The sequence below is a fragment of the Symsagittifera roscoffensis genome, chromosome 3 (assembly GCF_963678635.1).
Source record: "Symsagittifera roscoffensis chromosome 3, txSymRosc1.1, whole genome shotgun sequence".
NCBI lineage: Eukaryota > Metazoa > Xenacoelomorpha > Acoela > Convolutidae > Symsagittifera > Symsagittifera roscoffensis.
The window spans coordinates 1713763-1740368 of NC_087064.1; the positions used below are offsets into that span (position 1 = coordinate 1713763).

General features: G+C 35.6%; 2 protein-coding genes across 2 annotated transcripts; one reads left to right on the forward strand and one right to left on the reverse strand.

The window, feature by feature from the left end:
• Positions 1-2642: 2642 nt before the first annotated feature.
• LOC134842584 (uncharacterized) lies at positions 2643-11431 on the forward strand. Its single transcript, XM_063858993.1, has 7 exons — positions 2643-3014; positions 3145-3695; positions 3784-3952; positions 4136-4282; positions 9044-9343; positions 9499-9575; positions 10039-11431. Exons 1-7 carry the CDS (start codon positions 2700-2702, stop codon positions 10499-10501), a joined length of 2022 nt encoding a protein of 673 aa, XP_063715063.1. The 5' UTR covers positions 2643-2699; the 3' UTR covers positions 10502-11431.
• An 11605-nt stretch (positions 11432-23036) lies between these two features.
• LOC134842700 (fibroin heavy chain-like) lies at positions 23037-25856 on the reverse strand. Its single transcript, XM_063859155.1, has 2 exons — positions 25673-25856; positions 23037-25379 (listed from the first exon to the last, which is right to left on the reverse strand). The coding sequence occupies exons 1-2, from the start codon at positions 25734-25736 to the stop codon at positions 23746-23748; spliced, it is 1698 nt and encodes a 565-aa protein (XP_063715225.1). The 5' UTR covers positions 25737-25856; the 3' UTR covers positions 23037-23745.
• Between the last annotated feature and the right edge of the window lie 750 nt (positions 25857-26606).

The following is a 26606-nucleotide window of genomic DNA, read 5'->3' on the forward strand; positions in this document are numbered from 1 at the left end:
CACATCGTAGCACGCTCAAGAACTGGGAGTAATTAAGTTAGTAAACAACTCGAGAATTAAATAATGTAACTAAATGAGTTTAATGTTTGTTAGTTTCAATAACAGGAACAAGTTTGAACTCTAGAGTATAGTTTCTCGTGAACCATTGGGACACTCAAGCTGTCCACCTTTCCATCGAAGGTTCACTCTAGTCCAGTTTGAATGATAATCCAGTCGAGCAATAATAGTCCAATTCTCGGGAATACGCTTCCTTCTGTTTCAGATAGGACAGCTCTACTCTAGTTTTATTGTGACGGAAATTGCGAATGGCAATTTCCTACTGCTTTATCTGGCAACTTTCCCGCGGTTGTTACTCGATCGTTCTGATTTCTCTTTTTCGGTTTTCAGTTATCGCGAGAGAATCGTGCATGACAGGCTCCATTCGAATTTTTGAAAAATCAAATTTCACTCCAAAATTAAGCGTTCTTGTTTTTCTCAAGGTCAAACTTCCAAATATGACCGACTGGCACACAACAATCCAAGTGACATGAGAAATTCTCACTATAACGAGCTGTGAAGAGAGAACTACCTGCTCACAGAAACTTCCAACGATGACCTTTGATGTCATTTCTAATTTTTTTTCCAATATATCCCAGAGCCGAAATAATTCAGCGTGTAATATCTTGCTATCTCCCTCGAAAGGTGCTTACACAAATGGGAGATGCACCACTGATGTTTGGGCATACAAGCTCCTTGCCGAAGAAAGAGAAGATATCGTGCTTCCCAAATGGAATCTGTGTGAGCTCTGCCTTTGATGCAACTCGCGGAGACAAGCATCTTGAGGTGACCAGTAATGTTTTGAATGAAGACGAAAAAAATGGTGATCCTCGCTCTTATTAGCGACATTTCAATACAAATTCGTGTCAATGGATGTATTAGATGAACAGACTTAGTCATGTTTGAATAATTTCATCTCATTTTATTCAAACATGAGTAATGAGTTACTAATCTGATGTAGTAACTAATATTGACTTTACTATGTTAATGTCTTGACTATTCTGTATAGTAATTAAAGTGTTTCTTCTTCTATCTCCTCAGGTAAATGGTTTGCAACACTCAACGAAAATTATTCCGACTGCAACAATGATCCAACAGAAGCAATATATGCGGGCGATACTGACTTCATCACGTTTTCAGAAGCCCAACGCGATCTAAACAACCAGGTGTTTTTTTTGTCAACAATGATAAACTGAAAATATTACAATAGCTCGATCAGAAAAAAAACCTAGTTTCGGAGAAGAAACTGCTAAGATCTGTCTTTGATTGGGGCCGTCTTGAATGAACTGAACAGGCTGTGGTTTCTAAACAACAGAGTGTCCTTAACGACACACTTGAAAGTATAAAACGCCCTCGGGAAGCCAATTTTACTCTTGAACAGCGAAACATGAGAATCACAAACACCTAAATGAAAGGACAACGCTTTTAACAGCTTTTAACAGAGATACCAATCTCGAGCACAACTGTTTTGAGACGGTCCACGAGCTTTCCTGCTATAAAAATATCGCCTCAGATATAAAACGATGGAAACAATTGCAAAACCCAGTAATTGCTGCTGCCAAAATTGAATAATCGTTTTTCAAGTTTGGAAGTGTTTATAGAGATTTACTACTAGTACTACAACTACTAAAAAAGTAGACTTTTCGATGAAGGTTTATTTCAGCGCGGTCTTGCAAGTTAAAAATTCATAAACCAGCACAAAAATTTCCAAAAATTATGATTTTTTTAAATTAAAACTTATATTTTATGTGGAAAACTGTCTCAAAAATTTAATCAGTTTACTTTTACTGTCGAATTTCTATCCTTTAGTTTGGATTCCCTGATGACACTAAAAAAAGAAATGACGAAATTTGTTTAAAAAAAACTTTCTATCCTTGTTGTTCCGACTTTCGATACGAAAGTAACGGAATATTTGTGCTCGGGGTGGGTTTTTTTTTCTTCAGACAAATTTCGACTTTTTAACTAGCCATTTTTGACGGAATTTCTTTACATCATTCAAAAGGTATTGTTGTCCTGAGCTCAAATTTGAAAAGATATTTCACCTGTGATCATTTTTCGTAAAGTTACGGGGGTTTAAAGATTGCCCTTTTTGGCCAATTTGGGACAATTAACGCGCGATATATTTCGCGTAACGCGTAAGCGGAGAGTTAATCCGTCTTGGAAATCGTTCCAAATTGGTTAAAAGAAGCTTATTTGCCATAATTGGTTTGTTACAAGGAGCGAAATCTATCCTTTTGTACTTAGTATGGCGTGTGGGGGGATAATTTTTAGAATTTTTTTTTGATTCTGTTTTATTTCATTGAATTTTTTAATGTTATTACTCCTCCATAAATCTTAAAAGGCAGTCGGAACATTCAGGGCTTCGCCCTGATATGAGCTGTCTTGTTTATTTTTGTATTTGCTTATGATTAAAAAACTCGCAAAGCAGAATTTTTCGCGCTTTTTTCAATTTTCTCATCTTAAGTGGTTCGAAGTTCGTCTTCGCCTCTGTGTTTAGTGTTGGTAAGGTATGATCTTTACTATATTATGATAGTTAATAATAATAAAACAGACCTCAGTATGATGGAAGGGCCCATATTAATTGCCTTCTTGGTTGGCAAGCTGGGGAATTTTTTTAGATATGTGATATTTGCCGAGTTCCCATTTGTGCTTAAAGCTGCAAAATGTCTTCTAACGACACTGAGGATGGCAGCCTTGACGTGATGGAATTATGTAAAGCAGCGTTCGTGTCCGAAGAGCCATCGTTGACTGAGAATACAAAAGCAATTGCTTCGTATCCAAATATACCGGTTTCCTTGCCTGTGAATCAGTTACTTACAACTGTTCAAAACGTTACTTCAACCGTAGAAGATAGTGCAACATCGGATTATGAAAGCACGTGTTCTGACTCAAGCTTTCAATTTCGGCACATTATCATGTCCCCGAGAGTTTTGTCTCCTGATTCTCAGACTCCGTCTTCTGGAGCTGTATCGCAGAAGGTGATTTTTCTGATTGTTCACAATCTCTTAATTTTTAAAAGAAAACATCCTTCAAACATAGCTGCAGTTAGTTTTGCGTTTTTATGCCTTCTTCCAAATGATAATAAATGTTTTTTTTTTGAAATTTTAGGAGGCCCCCGATTTTGATTTCGATGATTCATCTGATGTAAGTGTGGATGCTTATAAGTCAGAGCCAGAGTTGGTTGTTAATGCCCTTATTACGGCAAGAGATACGCGTCTAAATAATCAGCGAATGACAACGGGCCAGTCGGCGTCTTCCTGCTCACCTGCCGGAGTTTCTGGCAACAAAAGCAAGCGTGCATTTGTGTTTGACGTTGAGAAGGTGTCCTCGGAAGATGCGTCTGAGAGTTTTCGCAGATGGAGAAAATCTGCTAGTGATTCTACTGCAGCTTTTCGAAAATCATCAAAGTCGGTTGTAGAACCGATATCAAGTGCAGCTAATCAACTTCCAAGTTTCGCTTTTGGTGCTAATAAAGCAATAAGTGCTTTCAAACTAACTAACACGAACTTGTCTTCTGGTGCTAAAGAAAAGATGGACTCCAAAAAAGGGCTATCAGGAATCTCAAAACTCTGCGAGCAAAAAGAAGATTTTTCTGAGAGTTCATACAGGTATTTGGGCAGATCATCAAGCTTGCCGCTTAGTTTACACGTTGCTACTAGGTAAGTTTATATTAAAAATATAGGTTTTAAATTTAATATTTTGTAACTGTTTTTCAAAAACTAAATCCAACTAGCAGTCTCTTTTCAGCTTGGAGCATGGAAGTTCTGGTGCTAATATTGGTCAACTTTCCCCATGTGCTACTCCTGCCGCGGCTCAACCGGGAGCTCTCAGTCCTTTTTGTGGAGTGTTTCAGTCATCTTTCAGTCCTTCCTTTTCGGATGTCAAACGCAGTCGGTGTCCTAGTTCATCGAGTAGGGTCAGTAATTGAAAAATACTCACGAAAAGCAACGTTATAGCTTCGAAGAAAGTGCTCTTAAACGAAAGTAACATCTTTCCTCGAGTCGGTCAATTTTTTTTTGATCTAATCGATGTCTATCATAGTCACACATTTGAATAATTGCTCATAATTTTAACCAACATTATATAGTAATTATTTCAGTGTTCTGCATCCAGCCCTCGTCCTCCAAGCAGAATAGACCAGATCAAAATAGAGGAGGCAACTGGTCTAGAAAGGGACACTCTCTTTGAACGCGACGTGACCTTATCATCCTCATTGGCCTCATCTTGGGAAGATCTGTGCTTGTCGGTTAGAAAAGCTTCATTATAGCAGTTACTATTGCTCTACCAAATGTTTTGTAATCGATTACGTAACTTCTTACTGGCTATAGTTTTTTCATAATTCAATTTAAAATATCCCATCTAAATTAAGTAATTATCTATTGATCCAGTTTTGCCTAATTGGGCTAGTTTTTTTTTACTCAAGCGAAGGGTAGTGTCACATTACGAACTATACTTTTTCCAACCCAAGTCGTAAATAACACTACTCAACTCATTTATTAGGTGGCACGTTTGCTGCAACAGCTTTATATGTAGTTCACTTTTGATTCATACGATTTTTTCTTTGTATCTGGTTTTTTAATTCACGCTCAAATTTGATTTTTTGATTTCTTTTTCAGTTTAATTCATTTTGCTTAAAAGAAGTCAAAGTCCACAATCGAACTGCAAAAGTGTCACTCCTAATTTCGAAAAAGATCAGATTTCTTAGCGACATAAAAATTTTATCTATTGATCCACGTTTCTCGAATTGGGTTAATTTGATCAAAAAAAAATGTCAATAATAAATTGTTCTTGAAATTTGAGGAGCACTAAAACCATATTTTTTCTTTTTTATTTTTTTCAAATATCAAGCCAGTAGTTTTTTCTATTACTTTGCGTTCATGACTCTCTTCTAACTGTCTTTTGGCTATGTTAAAAGTGGTCAAGGCGCAGATGCTAGGACGCGTGACTTTAAATCTCCAGGCCGGTGTTTGATTCCGGCTCATAGTATGATATTATTAGTTTTACCTTTTTGCAATTTTTGACACTTTCAGATCTAGTTTTTGTGATTTTCTTTCTTGTGTTTGCGAAGTATTCGCTTCGCTGCTCTGTGTAAAATGTATTGATAGCAACACGGAAAGCTTTTTTTGGCTTTTATCTGAGCTCATTGGCATTTTTCAAATTATTTGTTTGTTAGGTTTTGGTTAGGCCAGTCTGCTAAATTTCATAGCTTTGGTGGAATCACATTACTTTTATTGGATTTAGGCATTGAACTTTTCGAAGGTCTACTTAGGTGTCAATGAGCGTAGTGAAGACACTTATATAGACCATGTTGACGTTGAAAATTGCTTACGCTCAAATTTGATATCTGATTTTTTTCAAAAACTTTTTTTGAAACTCAAAATTGAAAACTCAATTTTTTTTGTTCTGCCTGAGTTCATCGACACTTTTCCAATCGTCTGTTGGTTCTTCTCTTGGCTCGAAATTAAAAAAAAACTCGTTTCTTTAATGAGTTGCACTTCGCTTTGACGTTTTGTGTTTTCTAATAATTAAGTTTGATTAGCAGTACAATCATTACAGCTCCCTTTTTTTCCAAAAAATTGCAAAGCTCACGTCCTGAATTTTTGATTAGTTGGCTTGCATTTTTTGCTAGTCTCTTTTCATTTCATTCCCACGTTCTACGGCCACGAAAGTTTCTGAAGGGGATGCGATGGAGATTTGACCTGTGTCGGGTAGTCACATCTGAGAACGTATTTACACAATTGAAGCGTGGTGTATTATTACGAAGAAGTTTTTTTACACAAGCGAAGCGTAGTGTATTACGAAGAATTTTTTTCAACCTAAGTCGCAAATAAAAGTGCTCATTGGTGGAACTTTTGGTATATTTCAAAAACTAAATAGCTGATTCTGAGTTTGTTACTGCAATCAAACGAACTTGGTGCTGATATTTATTTTGTGTGTAATCTATATCCTCTTTTTTGTAGAGAAGCCGATGTGGACTTGCACAAAATCCATTTTTTGAAATCACCGTTTTTTTGTAGAAATTTCAAGTTTTTTTCAAGAAAACTAGCTAAATCTGATATTAAGGGTTTAATCTAAAAATCAGGGTATTGAAGTCCTCCATCTATAAGATGCTTTTCCCATGCTTCATTAGAGAAAAGTAAATGCATATAGGACAAGTTTAATTTTACAATATTTGATTATTTCTTGGAATCTTTTTTTTTTTCAAAAACTACCCAGCCAAATCTAAGGTAAAGAATTCAGTTGAAAGAGCGAGTAGGTGTTTTTCTCCTTTAAATAAGCGGAGAATCCTCTATTGAAGTAGGGAAATCATTAGGGTTTTGCATAATGTACATTTTGTGAGACTTTGAAAATTACTCATTTCGGTATCAGCTCAATCAAAGATTAAAAAATTAAAACCGGTGCATCCAGCATTAGCTGGGCCACTTATTCACCTCCAAGCGACCCTGGCTTAAATATGAGGACGTGAACTCCTAATCAACAATTGGGAGATTCAAATCCGGATCTTCTGAAAGTTACGTAAATAGCACTCTCCAAATGCGAACGTAGAAATGGCCGGAATAAATGTGAATAATTTCTAGTTTCGAAAGTGGAATTTAATTTTTAGATTTCCAGCGAAAAAAAACTTTACTGATTGATCCAGTTTTCTCAAGTTAGGTTAATGCTATCAAAAAAAGCCATTGATAAATTATTCTAGAAATTCAAAGAGCTTAAAGGACAAATATTTTTTACTTTGAAGTTCGAAAGTTGAAGTCAGTGTTTTTTCCTATTTACTTGCGTTCTTTACTCTTTTCCAATTGTCTGTTGGCTATGTTTCCTTTTTCTTGATTTCATTTTGTTTTGCCTGTTCACACCTCTATTTTGCATTTTCCTGGCTTGTGCTTGCGAAGCACAGCTTCGCCCCTGTAAAATTCCATAATTATTTTGAAATGTTCAACTCTGTTTAATCAGATTTGAAGATTTGAGCCTAAAAGATTGTACTTGCAAGGACAAACTAAATGTTTTCTTTCTCAATGAAAGGGTTCGAATCATTCAAATTGCTTCATAATTATATATTTTTTCAATTTTGATATTTACGTTTGCTGTTTTAAAGTCTAGTTGTATCTTTAACTGTATTTTTAACAGCAAGACTAAAAAAGTTCTTATGGTCGACCTTGGTACAGTCGGTGATTAAGTCATATGGATATTTTTTGGGCAGCCCATTGGATCCTGAATCAACTAGTTTCGCCATTCGGTCCTTTCGACCATGCCAGCTCCTAACTGTTTCTCTCTTAGTTTTTAGTGACTTAATGCATCTGACACTTAATTTTCTTCGCGGAGTTTATGCCTTTGTTTCGAATTAATAAAGTTTGATTTGTAGTATATTCACCATTTCAGTTGATTTTTTAAAAAAAAAAAAGATGCTGAGTTTACAGCTGGAATTTTCTTATTTTATGCTGACTGGTTCGATATTCCGGTTTTTTGAAGGCTTTAATTGCTGCGTGGCTTGTTTCCACAGCATTTATAGAAAAAAGATCCGGAAGTCGTTTTTGGGGTCGATAATGAAAAATTACTTCCCTCTAATCTGACCACTGCCACGCTAGCGATCAAAACGTTCTCCATCGGCTTAAGCTAAAAGCAAATCTTAAAACGGATATTTGACGGCCACCCTTGAAAATCATTCAGTGGACCTCTTCAAGAAATAGATGTAATGCTTGAGTTATAAAAACTTTCAACCAAGTTTAGCGGGTTAGACGAACATGTGCAGCATTAGACGAAATGCCGTAGTGCTTTTTCCTTTTTGTTCAAATTACTAGCGACTTAGAGTTGATAATAGCTTGTTTTTTTTAACCGCTAAATAAATTGAACAATTCATTGCCACAATTGCTCTACAATAACACTGTTGGACAGTTTCAGTTGTATTCTGAGTCGATTTCACTCCAATATCTGACTAGATGCCATGTTTTTTCGGCTAGTTTTCATCTGAGTGAATTACTGTAAGATCAATTCCGTTTCGATCAAAAGTCGCCATTATCCCGCCTCTGAAAGAACATTCATGTTTAAGGTCCCGGAAAATGAAGTTCTACTGGAACTTTTGCTGATGAAATGGTTAATCAGAACTTTTTATCCTCAACTACCCCTTCATTAGTTAGTTGTAAGTTAAAACGGTTGGCTTCAGCGTCGTTTCATTTAATAATGTCTGAATGGACATGACACTTAAGCTCAAAATTTTTTGGTAAAGTAGTTGTATTTTCTTTGTTTTCAATTCAGTCGGTTTCTGGTAACTTGTGATTTTCGAAGCTTGATCTCTCCTGCAGACTAATTTTTTCCAGGTTTGTTTTATTTTTCAACTGGGGTTTCCCACAAAAGAATTTTGGAGATTTGCCGCACAGTATATGTCGGGCCTACTTCATGTTACGTACATGTCGGGCCTACTTAATAAAGTAAACTTTTAAGAGTAATGAACGTAGTGAAGACTCTTATATAGGTCTTGATGATTTTTTTTGTTTTTGTTTTTTTTTCAGGAAAAAGTTTTAAAATATTGATGCACTTAGGTATACATGCACTTTTTGCGTTTAATTGAAATCCATCTGCAGAAAGTGACGTAAATAGCACTCTCCAAAGACGAACGTTGAAATGGCGTGAAAAAACATGAACGATTTCTAGTTTCGAAAGTGGAATTTTTTTGAAAGATTTCCCAGAGGAATAAAAACTCTACATTTGATCCAGTTTTCTCAACTTGGGTTGAATTTATCAAAAAAGCGCCCTTCATAAATCGTTCTAACAATTCAAAGAGCTTAAAAGGCATCTATTTTTTTCTTTGAAATTCGAAAATTGAGATTTTTTCAACAAAGTCAGTGTTTTTTGATGTTAACTTGCGTTCATTACTCTTTTGCAATCTTCGATTGGCTATGTTCAATTTATTTTTTCTTCAATCGAAAACTATTTTCGACTCGTTAAACTGCAGTTGGAACATTCAGGTCTCTGCCTTGAGACGAGTAGTCTGTATGTTCATCAATTAATCATTCAGGAGCATGCTGCAAACTCGATGAGTCATCACCACCACCAAGCAGTCAAACGACCCAGAAGTGTTTCCTCGTCACACGGTGCTAACTCCCCCTCCCTCCCAATAGCAGCACACTTCGCTCCCAATGCAAATAATATCCCCCCCGCGAATGGAAACGACAACCAAGGGGAAGCGCTAGGCGTGACTGCTCAGTCGAGAGTGACGGAGCCCATTTCGATATCCTGTTCGCCAGCCTACAACCCAACAATCTACCCACTTGCTTGTTCCCCTTCGCCTACGAGAGTTTCGCAGTCTAATTCAAAGGTGCGCGAGGGCGGACTAGTTCAGTTGAATTTTCTTGAATAATCAACCAATTTTTGGATTCAAGTTTTAAATGGTACTTGTGGAATTTGTGGTCTTAGTTTATAAAAAGGTGAATGTTTTTTGGCTCGTCAGTTTGATAGTTTATTTGTTTTAAGCAATGCTATTCGCCGTCACTTCAGATGCCATTGAATTGGAGTGCATCTTGTCCCAGTCCTACGCAGAGGAAAATCTTGTGAGTGCAAACCAGTCCTCCCTTTTTATTCAGACAGACTTTTCGCTATCATTTAATTGAACTCCAGCCAAACAGTCATTTGTGACCTCGTTGCTTCGTTTAATACTAATCACAGTTTTCATCGAAACTTCGCTCAGCCTAATAAATCGGTCGATATGTTATTCATTCCGAAAATGTTGATAAAATGACTAATGCTCATTGTTCAATGGCAGTGGTGGCAACAATTAGTGCCTTTGAGACGTGAAGTAACCGCGAATTGGGATGAAATTCAGATGACCGCGTTATATCGTTTTTCGCTTGGTAATATCCTTCGGAACATCTTGCTGGGAACTCTCTAAAGAGTGTTTACATGTAACTACAAATAAAACAAGATAAATCTTTACATGTATCAGGCTAGGATATTTATCATTGAAATTGCCAGAGACAATTTTGCGAAAGTGGGTAACATTTTTATATGTTTTAGCCGTCGGAGTCAAAGTCCAGTGACTAATTTGGTGCGGCCTGGTATTCTGGGCAATCCTCTGAACTTGAAGCGCCGCCCAGCAGACTTAGACTCCCTGGAGCACACGCCGTGCAAGCGACCCGCCCCTGACAACACCCCTCCTCCTCCGCCCCCACCCCCCTTCTTCTCAGCAGTCTCCTCTACCTCAGCCGCCTCACATTCTCTCGCTCACTCATTCAACGTGCCAAATTTGCTGTCACAAAGTCATGACGTCATCACCGCTTCTCCGGCCTCGACGCCCAGTTCGCCGCCCCCTTTTGGCTCGCCAGTTAGATGCGTGACTCCGTCTTATCTCTCGCCGCTGATAAGCGAACGGGATAAGCTTCACCATGTCTCGCATTCGGCAGCCACGGTTGAAAGTCCACTCAGTGAAGAACCGAAAGTGGTAAACTTAGAATGCACTCACATCGCAGATCGTAATTAGAAACTTAAGTTTGAAGTATTTTAAAAGTAGCAAAAAATAAAAATCAATTCGGCGCTTCGGAGTCGATGACCGTAGTTCAGAATCTTATATAGGTCGTGATGATTTTTGTCTTCATTTTTTTGCGATTTGACTCATTTCCATCTTTAGAAGGAAGGCGAATTCCACTGTCGAACAGCAAATTTGTAAAATTCACGAGAAACTTGATCAACTTCTAACTTCAAAAATGGAATTTAATTATCAGATATCCCAGCGAAATGAAAAATTTTACCTACTCATCCAGGTTTCTCAAATTGGGTTAGATTTATCTAAAAAGTTCCGGTCATAAATAGTTCTAGAAATTCTAGGAGCTTCAAGGTCATATATTTTTTTTCTTGGGATATCGAAAAATGAATTTAAAAAAATAGTATTTTTTTCCTGTTAATTGCGTTCATAGACTCTTTTCCATCTGTCTGTTGGCAATGTTTAATTTTAATATTTAAAAATACTGCTTGGAAATTATGGTATTATGGAAATCATTCAAACTGAGCTCTTTGTCGTGGCATGTTCTGGTTATTTATTGCAATGATGTAGGCAGAGTAGTTTCCTTTTTTCTATAGAAATAGATGAATATTTGTTGTAGATCAAATAAACATTTTTTGTTATAATAGTATAACTAGCATTCAGTGCCACCTGATGTATTGACCTAGTAGATCGATTTGATATTGACGAGTCAGCTGTGCTTCTTAAATTCAGTAATAGTTGCAAATTCACGTGCTTTCAACTTCGAGTGTTTGATTTGGTAAGCGTCCATTTCAATCATACCAACGAAGTTTTACCTGCTTGATTGTCTAAATGATTTTCACTTTTCATGGTGCTGTTTTGTGAGTATTGTTAATTTCAGTTAGATTTATGTTTTATAAATGCAAATTTAATTAACGACCTTTTTTCGAAGGCGGTTTAAAAGTGAACTTAGATGCTAGTCGGTTCGTTTAGAACAAGTGTCTCGAATGCCTGTCATAACGTCGGTCAAATTTGTTTTCCGAGCTCTTAATCATCTTAAGAATTTCATGTGGCCAAAAATGCCAATTTTTTAAGGTATTGGGACAGAAAAAGCGCTTTTCCATTTCAGTTTGTGTCTTGGCGCCTGCATAAAAAAAATTAGTGTCCAAAGTTATATCCCGAAATATTAACAAAGGTAATTTTTTGGGCAACAAAGGTATCAAATTCCTCAGAGTGGCGGGAATGGTATGCTGGCTACGACTTGGGTGGAACAGAGTGGTGGACGCCCATGAATAGCCAAAAAATATAAGATGGAGACTAAATATAGCGAAGAATGTAACCGGATCGAAGGAAGCTGTTCACCACTTATTGCCAATACTTGGTGTTTATTTTTAAAGGTGAATTGTGGCTTTCGGGAAAGGATATGTTTTTCACAAGCGAGGTAGTCCAACTCACTACTAAAAGTGCTAATTTGGTGGCCATTTTGCTGCTAGTGTTTCTTTTAGATGAACGTCAGTGGCACAGTTGTCTAGGACTGGTTCGACACGCGAGGAGGATTGTTATTTTCATGTTTTCATTCATTTTAAGCCCTTTTTAAAGCTACTTAGCGTTTTGTAGTTAAATTTACTTGTTAAATTATATCAGCAAATCTTTACAACCCATCTGATAAACAGCTAAAAAGCTTGTAGAATGTTTTTTACCTGTTTTTTTTAAATTTTTATTGATGCTTGCGGTTTGCATGGGTTATCAAAGGAATATAGACTTTTTAAGAGTAATGAACGTTGTGAGTACTTTTATATAAGTCTTGCTGATTTTTTTATTTTTTTTTTCCGGGAAAAAGTTTTCTCAATTTGGGTTAGTTTTAACATAAAAGTGCCCAAGATTTCTGAAAAACAAATCGGCTTTTTTGTCGGTTCCTTTACTCCAACTGTCAATTGGCTATGTTCTGGGTTAACAACTTTTTAAACGAAATAACTCGAGTCGTTTGTGACGCTGATGACATGCTCAATGTTTCGAGACTTTAAATTTCACTACTGGCTAGTTTTGGGTTGAAAACCTATTCAACAAAAAACTTGAATCATTTGTAATGCTGCTGTGCTGCTTACAGGCTCAATTTTTTGAGAATTCAAATTAGTAACTGCTGGTTAATGCGATTTCTAGAGTTCTAACCATAGTATGCATATTTATTGAATTGCGATATCATTTTATGCTGATAATTTTATGGTATAATCGATAACAATTTGGCACCAAGTTTTGGAATATTCTAAATCAACAAGGACTTCATCTAAAAACGCAACCCCTCCAACCAGTGACTCCACATACCCCTTCCTTTACCCCCCCCCCCCGTTAGCCCCAGAGGCAAATCAAATCTCGGTTTGTCAGTAACGTGTGTTAAGTAAAAGGCAACTATTAAATTTTGAATATACTGCACTGTGTTTGAAATTTTCAGATAAATTTACAAAAAAATTGGATTATAATCCATTTTACTTGATAATCCATTATAATTGATCATAATCAATTAAAATGGATTTTTTTATTTCACAAAAATTAAATTATAATACAATTTTTCAATCGATTATCTTGGAATTTCTTAGAGAATGACAATGAAAATCCAATATAATCGATTATTATCTATGAAACTCCAGAACGGATTCTTCAATAGTGACATCATTTGCAGTCCTCTCTGCTACTCCTTGAGCGTCATGCACTTTTCATCGTATACTGTTTCTGATGCAAGTGAAGCGAAGATCAGTTATCCACACAGTATCTCTTGCCGCTTCCAGGAGGTATCCTAGTTCTTTCACAATCCTCCAATGTCTCGAGTTGAGCTTCTGCAGATTTCTTGAGCGTCATGCACTTGAGCGTCATGCACTTTTCATCGTATACTGTTTCTGATGCAAGTGAAGCGAAGATCAGTTATCCACACAGTATCTCTTGCCGCTTCCAGGAGGTATCCTAGTTCTTTCACAATCCTCCAATGTCTCGAGTTGAGCTTCTGCAGATTTCGTTTCTAACAAACTGATAATCTGAATTTTAGAATTTTATCAATCTTGATCTGATCAAACATGTCTATGCCACTTCTTGAGCGCGATGTTGGTTCCATGTTAAATATGTCGTATCGCAAGTGGTGCGAAACTCAGCCCGCCTTTTTGTTTTGGACTATCATAATTTGCAGAAAAATATATGGTATCTTATCTTCTTAAATATTAAATGAAAGGCGGAATGCGCTATGGACGCAATGTTTAACTGAACACAATGCTTAAGAATTATTAGGAGACAATGTTTAAAAGGCTATCCAGCGTAACGTTTAAGAGCGATTCAGAGCAACTATCAGAGGTAGATGAACTCGATCCAACTTTAAGGCTAGATAGTACGTGCCTAATTTTAGTCCAAAATGTTGCGTTTTGGATTCATTTCAGTCTGAAACGAATCACCTACAAACAGAAACCTCCATGCGAAGAAAGAAACTTTTTGCGAACTGATTCGGTCTATGAAATAAATGGAATAATTTCAAGTTTCATAGCATGAAAACCTTGCTTAGAAGAACTGAAACTTTTCGCGAACCGATTCAGTCCAAGAAATAACTTCGAAATATTTCAAAGTTTCATAGCTAGCTTCAAAAAACTTCATTAGTTTCTTTGAAGCTAGCTATGAAACGTTACAATATTTTCATTTATTTCACAGACCGAAACGGTTCGCAAAAAGTCATAGACTGAATGGCGAACCGATTCAGTCTATGAAATAACTTGTTACACCGAAGACTTTAGTCAAGGTGTTATGGTATCGTGTAACGGGTTTTTTTTTTAATGTTGTCTGTTGTCAAGTGTCGACAAATAACGTCCACAGTTATCAGTTATCATGTGGGCTGGACTATATCGCGCTATGTCACGTGATTGCGTATGTTTGTTTCTTTATTTGTTCATCTTTATTTATTTAATTATCTGTTCTTCTATTTATTTAATTATGTTTAGTTTGCTTATATTTATTTATAATTTATGTATTACATATTTATTTTTGTTTATTTTTATCACGTGTTTTGTTTATTTATTTAATTATTCTTTCTTTCATTTAGTTTTGCTTTTATTATTTCTGCGTGTGTATTTATTTAATTTATTTATTTTCATTTATTTATATTATGGGTCTGTTTGTTTGGTTATTTGTTCATATATATTTTTTCATGTCTATTTAATTATTTGTACATTTCACTTTTGCTTTTATTTATTTATTTATTTATTTATTTATGTAATTATTTATGTATTTATTTATTTATTTATTTATGTATTGATTTATTTTTTTATTGCTTATTTATTTATCAGGTGTGTTTTGTTTATTCGTTGATATTTATTGCTATATTTATTTAATTATTTTCTTTCATTTAGTTTTGCTTTTATTTATTATTCATGTATGTATTTATTTATTCATTTATTTATTTATGTTTATTTATTTTTGGTTTGTTCGTTCATTTGTTGGTTTGTTCGTTCATTTATTTATTTATTTAGTTAGCGTCTTTGTTGTTTGATTGTGAAATTTGATGTTTTACTTCTTAGCTATGTAGTTAAAAGCAAAAAATGATTTTCAATTTATTGTTGTTTAGGATATTTTCAGAAAGATCTGTATATCACCAATTAACGTACAACGATTTACAGGGAACGCTGCCAACGAGATTTGTCCACTTGCTTTTGGGTTGCAGCTACATCAAAAATGATTTTAAATTATTTATCTTAAAGATTTATCTATAGTTATATCTGTCCGGTAATTAATTTTCAAATTTGCTTTTGTATTTCTCAAAAAAGAATTTGTTGGAGCGTGGACTCAATAACGTAAAGCAAAATGTTAAATTTTATGTTACTTCTATTTTCAGTCATGTAATGGAGCCATTTCGACCCAAGGGCATTGCAAATGATGACAACAGTTGCTATCTCAATTCTGTTCTTCAGCTTTTGTTGTCAAGCGCTTGCATCAGAGATCGGCTCAGTAGACTTACTGAATTTGACCATGGTGGCGTGTTAATTTCAACTGTGAAAGAGATATTTTGTCAAATGCTGTCCACAGAAAACTTTTCATCAATGCGTCTACTTCCAAAGTTAAAATTCGCCAGCATCTTGATTTGAATTACAGCTTCTCATATACCTATGGACATCAGCACGATGCTTCCGAGGTACTACTGTCAATTATCAATGCATTTAAATCTGAGGGCCAATGGAATTTCTTTGAAATATCGTATTCAGATAATTTCACGTGTTGTCTGTGTAATGTGTCATGGAGAAGACCTGAAACTACTTCTGCGTTAGTTTTAAGTCCTCCACGCAATGGTCAACTTCTGCAGGAGCTTGTGGTCAATCACTTCGCCAACCAAGCCGTTAATGTAGCATGTCCAAATTCCACGTGTATCTCAGAAAGGGCAAAACAACTAAAGAACCAACCCATATTGCAAATACTGTTATTTTGCTGATTGCGCGTTACATGTTTGTCGCTGGCCGATTGAAACGACAGGAGGCGTTTTGCTACACATACAAACACAATCTTTTGTATTTTATTATAGCTATAGAAATTGATCTACAATGCGTAAGTACGACATTTAGTTCTACGATTGTTATTTCAGGTCCTTTGTCAATATTTCAGGCTCTTTGTCAATATAGCAAAATTTTGGTGTATATATGTGTTAGTAATATTTTTATCTCTACAACGTTTATTCAGGCACTTTGTCGATATAGCAAAATATTGGTGTATACATGTGTTAGTACGATTTTAGCTCTAGAATTGTTATTTCAGGCTCTTCGTCAATATAGCAATATTTTAGCGTATACATGTGTTAGTACCATTTTTAGTTCTCGAACTGTTATTTTATGATCTATGTCAAAATATCAAAATTTTAGTGTATACATGTGTTATTACGATTTTTAGTTCTCGAACTGTTATTTCATGATCTTTGTCAATATATCAAAATTTTATTGTATACATGTGTTAGTACCATTTTTAGTTCTCGAACTGTTATTCCATGATCTTTGTCAATAAAGCAAAATTTTGGTGTATACATGTGTTAGTACGATTTTTAGCTCTAGAACTGTTATTCCATGATCTTTGTCAATATAGCAAAAATTTGACGTATACATGTGTTAGTACGATTTTTAGCTCTCGAACTGTTATTTCATGATCTTTGCCAATATAGAAAAATTTTGGTGTATACATGTGTTCGTACGATTTTTAGCTGACGAACTGTTATTTCAGGCTCTTTGTCAATATAGTAAAATTTTGGTGTATACATGTGTTAGTACGATTTTTAGTTCTAGAAGTGTTATTTTATGATCTTCGTTGATATATCAAAAATTTAACCTATACATGTGTTAGTACGATTTTTAGTTCTAGAACTGTTATTTCAGGCTCTTTCTCGATATAGCAAAATTTTGGTGTATACATGTAATAGTACGATTTTTTGTTCTAGAAGTGTTATTCAATTATTAGTTGTTCAAGTTGTTTGGTTTTTGCTTCAGTTTCTATGCCTTCGGTGTATTGCGCGTAGCGCCTATGTTAATAGATTAAAAATTTATGGCTTTAAAAGCTTGCTCAGAAAAACTTGAACTTTTCGTGAACCAATTCAGTCTATGAAAAAACTTGAAATAATTCAAAGTTTCATAGCTTTGAAGCTTGCTTAGAAAAACTGAAAACTTGAGTTTTCAGTTTTTCAAAGCGTCATAGTTTGAATAGCTTGCTTAAAAACACTTAAACTTTTCCGAACCGATTCAGTCTATGAAATAACGTTTTCAGTTTTTCAAAGTTTCATAGCTTGACTAGCTTCAAACAACTTAAGCTTTTTGCGAAACGATTCAGTCCATGAAAAATTTGTAATAATTTGGTAAGGTTTCAGTGTGATGGTAAGAAAAACGTGGAAATGTCTATTTTTTCGCAAAAATTTCGGCGCGCGTTACCTAATGGGTAAATATTTTTGGTGTAATACGTGGGAATAGATATTCCAGTGTATTCAGATTGGTCATAGTTTCAGATGGTAAGATGGTAAATTTCAGAAAAACATCCGAAATTTTTGGTGCTCGATTTTGCCGATACTTGCGTTTCTTAGCTAACTTCTACGATTTGTGATATGTAAGGACTTTCTTGTCGTACAAAATTTTGGTATGGTAAGTTTCAGAAGGTAAGTTTCAGAAAATGTTTTGAAAAATTTTCAAGTTTTACTTGCAAATACATTTTTAACTTGAAAAAACATTTTTATATTAAAAAATCGAAAAAAAAAATTTGGATGGTAAGTTTCAGATGGTAAATTTCCACAAAAATTAAGTTTCGATTTAGAGTATGGGATCATAAACTAATATATCACAGAATATTTTTTTTCTCGAAAGAATCTTTCAAATTCTTATTTCATCTTATTTATATTCCCTCAGGTTAAATCAGAGTTTAATAGCTTTAAAAACTTGCTTAGAAAAACCTGAAACTTTTGCGCACTGATTCAATCTATGAAATAACTTGAAATAATTCAAAGTTTCATAGCTTGTAAAACTTGAATATTTCTCGAACCGATTCAGCCCATGACATAACATGAAATGATTCAAATCTTCATAGCTTTAAAAGCTTGCTTAGGAAAACGTTAACTTTTCGCGAGCCGATTCAATCTATGAAATAACATGAAATAATTCATAGTTTTTAAAGCTTGCTTAGAAAAACTTAAATTTTTCGCGGACCGATTCAGTCTATGAAAGAAATTGAAATAATTCAAAGCATCATAGCTTTAAAAGCTTGCCCAGAAAACCTTTACTTTTCGCGAATCAATTTAGTCCGCAAAAATAACTTTGATTCGGTTTATGAAATAACTTGAAAAGAATTTAAAATTTCTGCTTGCATAGAAAAATAAAAGCTTTTCGCGAACCGATTCAGTCTACGAAATAACTCAAATGTTATTAGCTTGATAAGCTTGCTTAGAAAAATGTGAATCCTTTGGCGTACTGATTCAGTTTATGAAATACCTTGAAGTATTTCAAAGTTGCATAGCTCTATTAGCTTGCCTAGAAAAACTTGTCGCAAATCGAGTCAATCTTTGAATTAACTCGGAGGTTTTTCAAAGTTTCGTAGTTTTCAAAGTGTCGAATAGCTTCAAAGTTTCGACAAGGTTGCTTAAACGAATTTTCGTAAACCGATTTGTTTCATTAAATATCTTGAATTATGTCAAAGTTTCATAGCTTGAACTGCTTTTTTTGGAAAACTTTAATTTTTGGCGAAAAAAAATCGGTCTAAGAAGTAGCTTAGATTTTTTCGAAGTTCTTCGCTCCATGAGCTCGCGCAAAAAAAACTAAGAACAACCTGGAAATCACTTGAGAGGCTTCAACAAAAACAGTTTGTCATCCGGTTCACTTTTTTAACTAACTTGAATTTTTGAAAAATTCATAGCTTAAACAGCTTGCTTAGAAAAATATAATTTTTTTGCCAACTTTTCAATCTATGAAATAACTGGAAATAAGTCAGGGTGTCATAGCTCAATAGTTTGCTTCGAAAAACTTATCCTTTTCCTGAACCAAATCAGTCACTGCGAGAACTTGGGAATGTTTAAATGTTTAAATAGCTTGCATAGAAAAAGCTCGCTCTGTCAAGTAACTTGAAGTATTTTATTCCATAGCTTGAATAGCTTACCAAGAAAACTTTAACGTTTTGCCGACTGATTCGCTCTATGTAACAAAATGAATTTTTTAAAAAGTTTACTTGCTTTAATAGCTTGCCTAGAAAACTTTACTTTTTTTGCGAATAGTTTAGCTCTATGAAACAACTTGAAATATTTCAATGTTTTGTCGTTTGAATAGCTTCCATATAAAAACCTTAAGTTGCGCCATCCGATTTGCTCAGAAATATTTTGAAATCTTTCAAAGTTTTACAGCTTGAATAGCTTGCTTAGAAAACTTCGATTTTTCGAGAACCGATTCGATCATTGAAGCTCAAAATTTTTCCAACTGATTTACCATATGACTTGAAATTGTTCAAAGTTTCTTTGCTTTGATAGTTTGATCAGAACAACTAATTTTTTGCGAGCCAATTGATTATTGGAGGTGGGCTTGCTATTTTCATCTAATTAGCAAATATCTCGTTTTATATACTGTTGCTTCTTTCACATTACTGAAAAAGAGTGGAAGGAACTATTTAAGTAAGTTATTACTGAAAATTATCTATTGATTTTAGTTCGCTGGATTGAAAGAACTTCCCTGGCAAGTGACACGCTTCCTGTAAAGGGCCAGTGTTTGAGAAAGGCGGTCTTTCCAGTAATGATATCGACACAATTTGGAACGTTCCAGCCAAGAAAATCTCTGGTTTTTTTCTCGCACTATTGTTTTGACTTTTTGCTTACTGCGAAGCTTATGTCTGTCCTCAAAACACTTTTGAAAAAACAAAAAAAAACGAAAATGCAGGCAAAAAAAAAACAAAGCAGACCAATGATTGCATTGACTTGGAAAGCGATTTAAGAAAACATTTTGAATGGTCGGTCAAAATTAGATTCCATAAAGTGGTACCAGCAGGGTACCTTTGTGTTTTTTGAAGTGTCGGCGCCCGCCCATCGCGCTTCTCCGTTTGACAAAAAATGTTTTTCATAAAATTCCCTCGGAGTTTTTCGTACATTCCATACACACTTTTAAATACGAAAACAAAGTAAGAAAAACGGCATGATGAGGTTTTTTCATGGAGAAAAACTGGCTCCGAATCAGTTACGCTACTAAAAACAATTAATTTCCTACAAATGGAGGTGAAAAGTCCGCTGCAGTTTTTTAGACGATGGTAATTAATGCCTTAGTTTTAAATAGACGAAGCGAAGTGCCTGGTACCGATGAGAATGAATCTTTCAGCTTTCCACTGTATGTCGGAATGCAAATGATTTTAAAAAATTTATTATATTGTCAAAGGAATTGCATCATTTAATAGACAAAAATAATAATTTTGCATATAACATAAAAAAAAGATTTAGCGACGGGTTTTTTTTGTGGCTGTTAACCGTTGCGACAGACAAATGTGTTCAACCGGGTACAAGACTTTTTCCCGTAAACAACTTTGGTCACAGGAATACCGAAATTGGTTGTCAGCTCCATCTCTACTTCGTCATATTTTATGTTATAACTCTATCTCGTCATATTTTCGAGATATGATTTTTCATGATTTTTTCAAATTCTCAGCACTTTAGTTGGGTACTGTCAGAATGTTCTCAGGATTTACAAATCTTGAATCTAAAAGCGACGACTGCTCAAATGGTTTTAGTTTTCGAGATGTGACATTTTTAACAGTTTTTCAAAGAACCTAGTTGTAAAAAACCTCACAAAGTTTGAAGTTCTCATCTCTGTAGTGAGGCTCAGTCAGGGTACCCAGGGGTTGCAAACCTTGCCTCCAAATTTTACTCCTCGATTGCCTCTAATTACCTAGAAATGACGAATTTGATGACTTTTTAAAAAAAATTCTGAAAACTTAGATTCAATTAACTTAACAAAATTCGAAATTTTCAACACTCCGCTAGGGTGCTGCCAAGGTTCTCTCAGGAGGCTGATATCTAGACTCAAAGTATTTGATATGTGTACGGGCTAATGATGTTAAAAAACTAAGTTAATCAAAAATTTCATTCATGATTAGAGGGGTTTTGCAAATGAAATCGTTTCAAAAAATAATTTTTGAATATGGAGAGTGCAGTTGTATACTGACGACCATATGAAGGTTTTAATTCTGCGTAAAAATACGAAGATCTGAAACTCTGATCTTTTACCATTTCAGTTTAAAAACCGCGTCTAAACTGAAATTAAATTTGAGTTTTTGAAATAAAATCTTTGTTGGATGCCCCCGTCTATTGTTACGGTTGCATTCAAGTTGTTGATTTTTCTTATATTTTATAATGAAGCAATTTTCACGTTCATTCATCTTTTTGAAGGGCCTGAGGTGCGTTTTACGCTAATTTTATTTTTCTTATGCTATCCGTGGGTCTGGTCAACAGTTGTCGGCTTTGTTAAGGCTTCGTTAATCTTGTTTCGATGCTTATCAAATTTTATTTTTTTTTTGGAAATGCTTTTCCTAACGGAACGTTTTTCAAGACAAAATGATTTTTTGATAGATCATATTTTCTCTTGATTAGTTCATCATGCTTTCTTTGCAAGTGATCCGAAGTGGTGTAAAAAGGCAAAGAACAGAAAGCTTTATTCTTATCTTAAAAACGCATAAACCAACACTTTATACCGTTTTCTACCAGATTTTCTAATGAAAAAATTTCTATAGAAAGTTTGGTTTCTGCTTCAGACTGCTGAAAAGGCTCTCAAAATCACGTTGTGTTGCCCCGGCATATGAGAATTAAGCCAGAGTTTTCACCAAACTTTTTGACTGTTTTTAGGGCGAATTGGACAAAATTTTGATTTTTTTTTCGAATTTAATTATTAGCGGAAAAAGTAAAATTTTTCATTATCGGAAATGTAGACCAAACATTGATCAAATAAGACGAATTACAACATTGTATCCGTTGTAACTTAATTTTAAAAGTTTCAAAAATAATTTTTTTCCCCACTAATAGTCAACTAGTGATCAAAGCGTGCCGGAGGAATACTTTAAACTTTTACTTTAATCTATGTAAAAAATATATGAGAGTTTGTGTATGTATGCGTGTCGGTATGTTTTCTCTGAATGAACTCTTTCTAGGATAATAATCGCTCGACCGTGAAGTTTTACATGTATTTGCATATGTACAAGACGAGTGCTATGGGCTCTTTGGTTTTTAAGTTTCTTCAACTTTTTTTTTTAAACGAAGGGTGCAAAATTGGAGTTGCCTGACTTCAATTTTTGTTTTGGAGTTAGTTTTTGAAATCGCGACTACTCGCAACAAAAGACAACTCAGAATTTGAAGAAAGCGGCAGAATTTGAAAGTTAAATCTTAAGATAGGAAATTTGGTTTAAAGTCGCCGGCAGGCGATAACCGGCTCTAGATTTCGTATGAAGTCCTACCATCTGTTCTAAGCTCGCAAAACGTTGGCGCGACTGCGGCGGTGAGTATATTGTGAGTTGTCTTTTAATGCGAGTTGTCTTGCGAGTTATATTTTGTTGCGAGTTCTTGCATTACGTTATTTTTTGCATACGGTTTAGAACTAAATAAGTGCATTTTTCTGAATTTATATTTCTATCAAATTTTGAATTACTGAACCCGTGTAATCAATGTTTCTGACTGACTCTGAACCATGAAATTTGAAATAAAACTTAAACCTTGAGTTAGAAACTTTTTTGACTAGTTTTCTTATTCCTCCCCACCTGCATATTTTTACTACTAAAATTGTGTTTCACATTCTCCTATTGTCTTTAAAATTGACATGCCGACTAATTAAGACATGGCAAAAATTTTAGTTTTCATGCTTACTCTTGTAAACCCACTCATTACACCCTAAAGTTGATGTTCGTGCGTGGTGGGGGGAAAGAAAAAGCCCACTTTTTTCTTAAGCACCTAATCATTCTTAAACGTGCAAAATCTTACTCCAATTACTTTTACTACTATACAATTTGGCAGTTTTTTGCTAAACCCACTGTATATCATCGCTTAGATGGAAAACAGTAACGATGCCCCACGATCTATTCCGATTTGTTTTAGATTTTAGATCACATCACAATCAAAAGTTAAAAACTCAGCGGTAGTTGAATTCTTGCCTTTTTCAAGGCTCAAACAAAATTTTTGGGATATTGAAGTATAGATATTTAGAAATTTATTCATAAAGTGATGCGTGTCGGTTTGTTGCATTTATGATAGTTTTATTTGCTGTTGTAATGTAGTTGTTAACTTAAAACTTCAAACTTAATATCAGTATATTGAGCAATTGATTCACATCGGATAAAAAATGGAAGTAAATGCTATGCGCCTACTCGTAAATGCGCCTGCCCAAATCAGATACGAATTTTCTCGGCTTCAAGAAAAATGCATAACAAACGATGATGGATGATAAGGACATTTATTTTTTTTGATAATAAATGGTGAAACAATCAGTATACAAAACAATTATCAAAAGTGTAAACTATTATGCTATTGTCAATAAAAACGGTTTCTTTCATTTTTTAAAAAAAAAAAATGTCCTTATCATCCATCCCCGTTTGTTATGCATTTTTCTTGAAGCCGAGAAAATTCGTATCTGATTTGGGCAGGCGCATTTACAAAATGAAAGAAACCGTTTTTATTGACAATAGCATAATAGTTTACACTTTTGATAATTGTTTTGTATACTGATTGTTTCACCATTTATTATCAGACTACAAAAACAGTGGCTAGTTCATTCTTAAAACATATTTCCTCCTGAAACAGTCAGCAGTTGTCCTGAGTCAGATCCGTCGACAAGTTGTCCTGACCCAGATCCGTCAATCGGTTGTCCTGATCCAGAAGGATCAACCAGTTGTCCTGAACCAGATCCGTCGATCAGTTGACCTGAACCAGATCCGTCGACTAGTTGTCCTGAACCAGATCCGTCGACCAATTGACCTGAACCAGATCCGTCGATCAGTTGTCCTGAACCAGATCCATCGACCAGTTTTCCTGACCCAGATCCGTCGACCAGTTGTCCTGATCCAGATCCGTCGACCAGTTGACCTGATCCAGAAGCATCGACCAGTTGTCCTGACCCAGATCCATCGACCAGTTGTCCTGACCCAGATCCATCGACCAGTTGACCTGATCCAGAAGCATCGACCAGTTTTCCTGACCCAGATCCGTCGACCAGTTGACCTGATCCAGAAGCATCGACCAGTTGTCCTGACCCAGATCCATCGACCAGCTGACCTGATCCAGAAGCATCGACCAGTTTTCCTGACCCAGATCCGTCGACCAGTTGACCTGATCCAGAAGCATCGACCAGTTGTCCTGAACCAGATCCGTCGACCATTTGACCTGAACCAGGTCCATCGACCAGTTGTCCTGAACCAGATCCGTCGACCAATTTTCCTGACCCAGATCCATCGGCCAGTTGACCTGATCCAGAAGAATCGACCAGTTGTCCTGAACCAGATCCGTCGACCAGTTGACCTGAACCAGAAGCATCGACCAGTTGACCTGAACCAGATCCATCGAACAGTTGACCTGAACCAGATCCGTCGACCAGTTGACCTGATCCAGAAGCATCGACCAGTTGTCCTGACCCAGATCCATCGACCAGTTGTCCTGACCCAGATCCATCGACCAGTTGACCTGATCCAGGAGCATCGACCAGTTGTCCTGATCCAGAAGCATCGACCAGTTGACCTGAACCAGAAGCATCGACAAGTTGTCCTGAACCAGATCCGTCGACCAGTTGACCTGAGCCAGAAGCATCGACCAGTTGACCTAAACCAGATGCATCGACCAGTTGATCTGACCCAGATCCGTCGACCAGTTGTCCTGATCCAGATCCGTCGACCAGTTGACCTGAACCAGATCCATCGACCAGTTGTCCTGAACCAGGTCCGTCGACCAGTTGTCCTGAACCAGATCCGTCGACCAATTTTCCTGACCCAGATCCATCGGCCAGTTGACCTGATCCAGAAGCATCGACCAGTTGTCCTGAACCAGATCCGTCCACCAGTTGACCTGAACCAGAAGCATCGACCAGTTGACCTGAACCAGATCCATCGAACAGTTGACCTGAACCAGATCCGTCGACCAGTTGTCCTGATCCAGAAGCATCAACCAGTTGTCCTGAACCAGATCCGTCGACCAGTTGACCTGAACCAGATCCGTCGACCAGTTTAGAGGTGCTAGATCCTTCGGGTTGTCCTGAGCTCAAAGATTCAGCTATTTGTCCAGAACCGATGGAATTTTCTGTTCGCTCGTTGTGCTGAACTGTGTCATACCTATAACGGCCCACGTAGACGGAATCGATTGTGTTTGTGGCGCCGCTGTCAATTCGCTTCCACGATAGATATTCTGCTATGAAGCTTCTTCCTGTAAAAGAAACTTCTATATTGAAACTGATTTAACCACTTAAACCTTCAAAGTTATTTTTTTTTGGTTCTAAAATTCAATAATTTTTCATGTGTGTTGTCGGAAATTTTTTTTTTCTGTAGCTGATTTGTTTTTTAGTTTTAGATTGAACACGATTTGCCTAGTAAGATTAGATGTTTTTAACCATTATTTTTAGAATTTCATAAATAATTATATAAATTCAACTTGAAAAAAAAACGTTAATCAATCGTATTTGTTTCTAAATTTATCGAGAAATTGGACTCGAAACACACCTTGTATAGGAGTCGAAAACAAGCTAAGTGCTAACAAGAGGAGTAATAAGCAATGATTAATCATGATTAGTAATCAGAAAAAGTAGAAAACTTATTTATGAACCGATTTCTGCAAAGAATAAATCATAAACTAATGTAAGAACGAAGAGGACTTTCGTATCTGAAAAACCTTGTTGTGACGCGTTGTGATGCTTTATTGGTTATGACTTGCACAATTTTCAAAATTCAAATTTAATATTGAATACCTGTGAACATGCAGGGACAATTTTACCTTTTGGTATGACCTGGTATTATCTGTTGGATAAATATTGTGATGTGGTGCCTCGTCTCATAACATGATTTTACTTGAAAGCTCAGTACTACTTGTCTCAGATTCATTTGCCTGGCTGAAAATTTTAAAAGATTGCCATGTGAACCAGGCATTGTATCATTACTTACTTACCGACTGTGCCAGAACTTGTTTTGCTCATTTTATTGAACAAAAACATGTATGTAAGCTGTTCTGTAAAAACTGGAACGACAAGAATTCCAACAAATTCCAGTTAAATGTTTTAAATTTCTAGTTTTCTTACAATATGAGTTTTATTAATCTGATGCTTTTTCGGTTTTGGCGTTTTGACTTTTTTCTTTCATTTCTTTGAAAATTGTTTGAGTTTTCATAGAAAAAAATAGTTAAATAACCATAAAATACTCGTAACTATACAGGTAACCATAATTTTTAACACGGTAACTTGCCGAGAAAAATTTGAAAGAAACTTGGGACAAAAAATTCAACTGCCAAGTCAAATTGCTCATGCGTCAATATATCTTCGCAAATCACAACTAAAATGACTTCAAAATAGTATGTCGCTCTGCGCCATTGACGTTTATTTGAGATTTTGCGCGATATAAAACACCGAATCTGAAGTCCTTTTCGCTAAAATAATTGATAAGA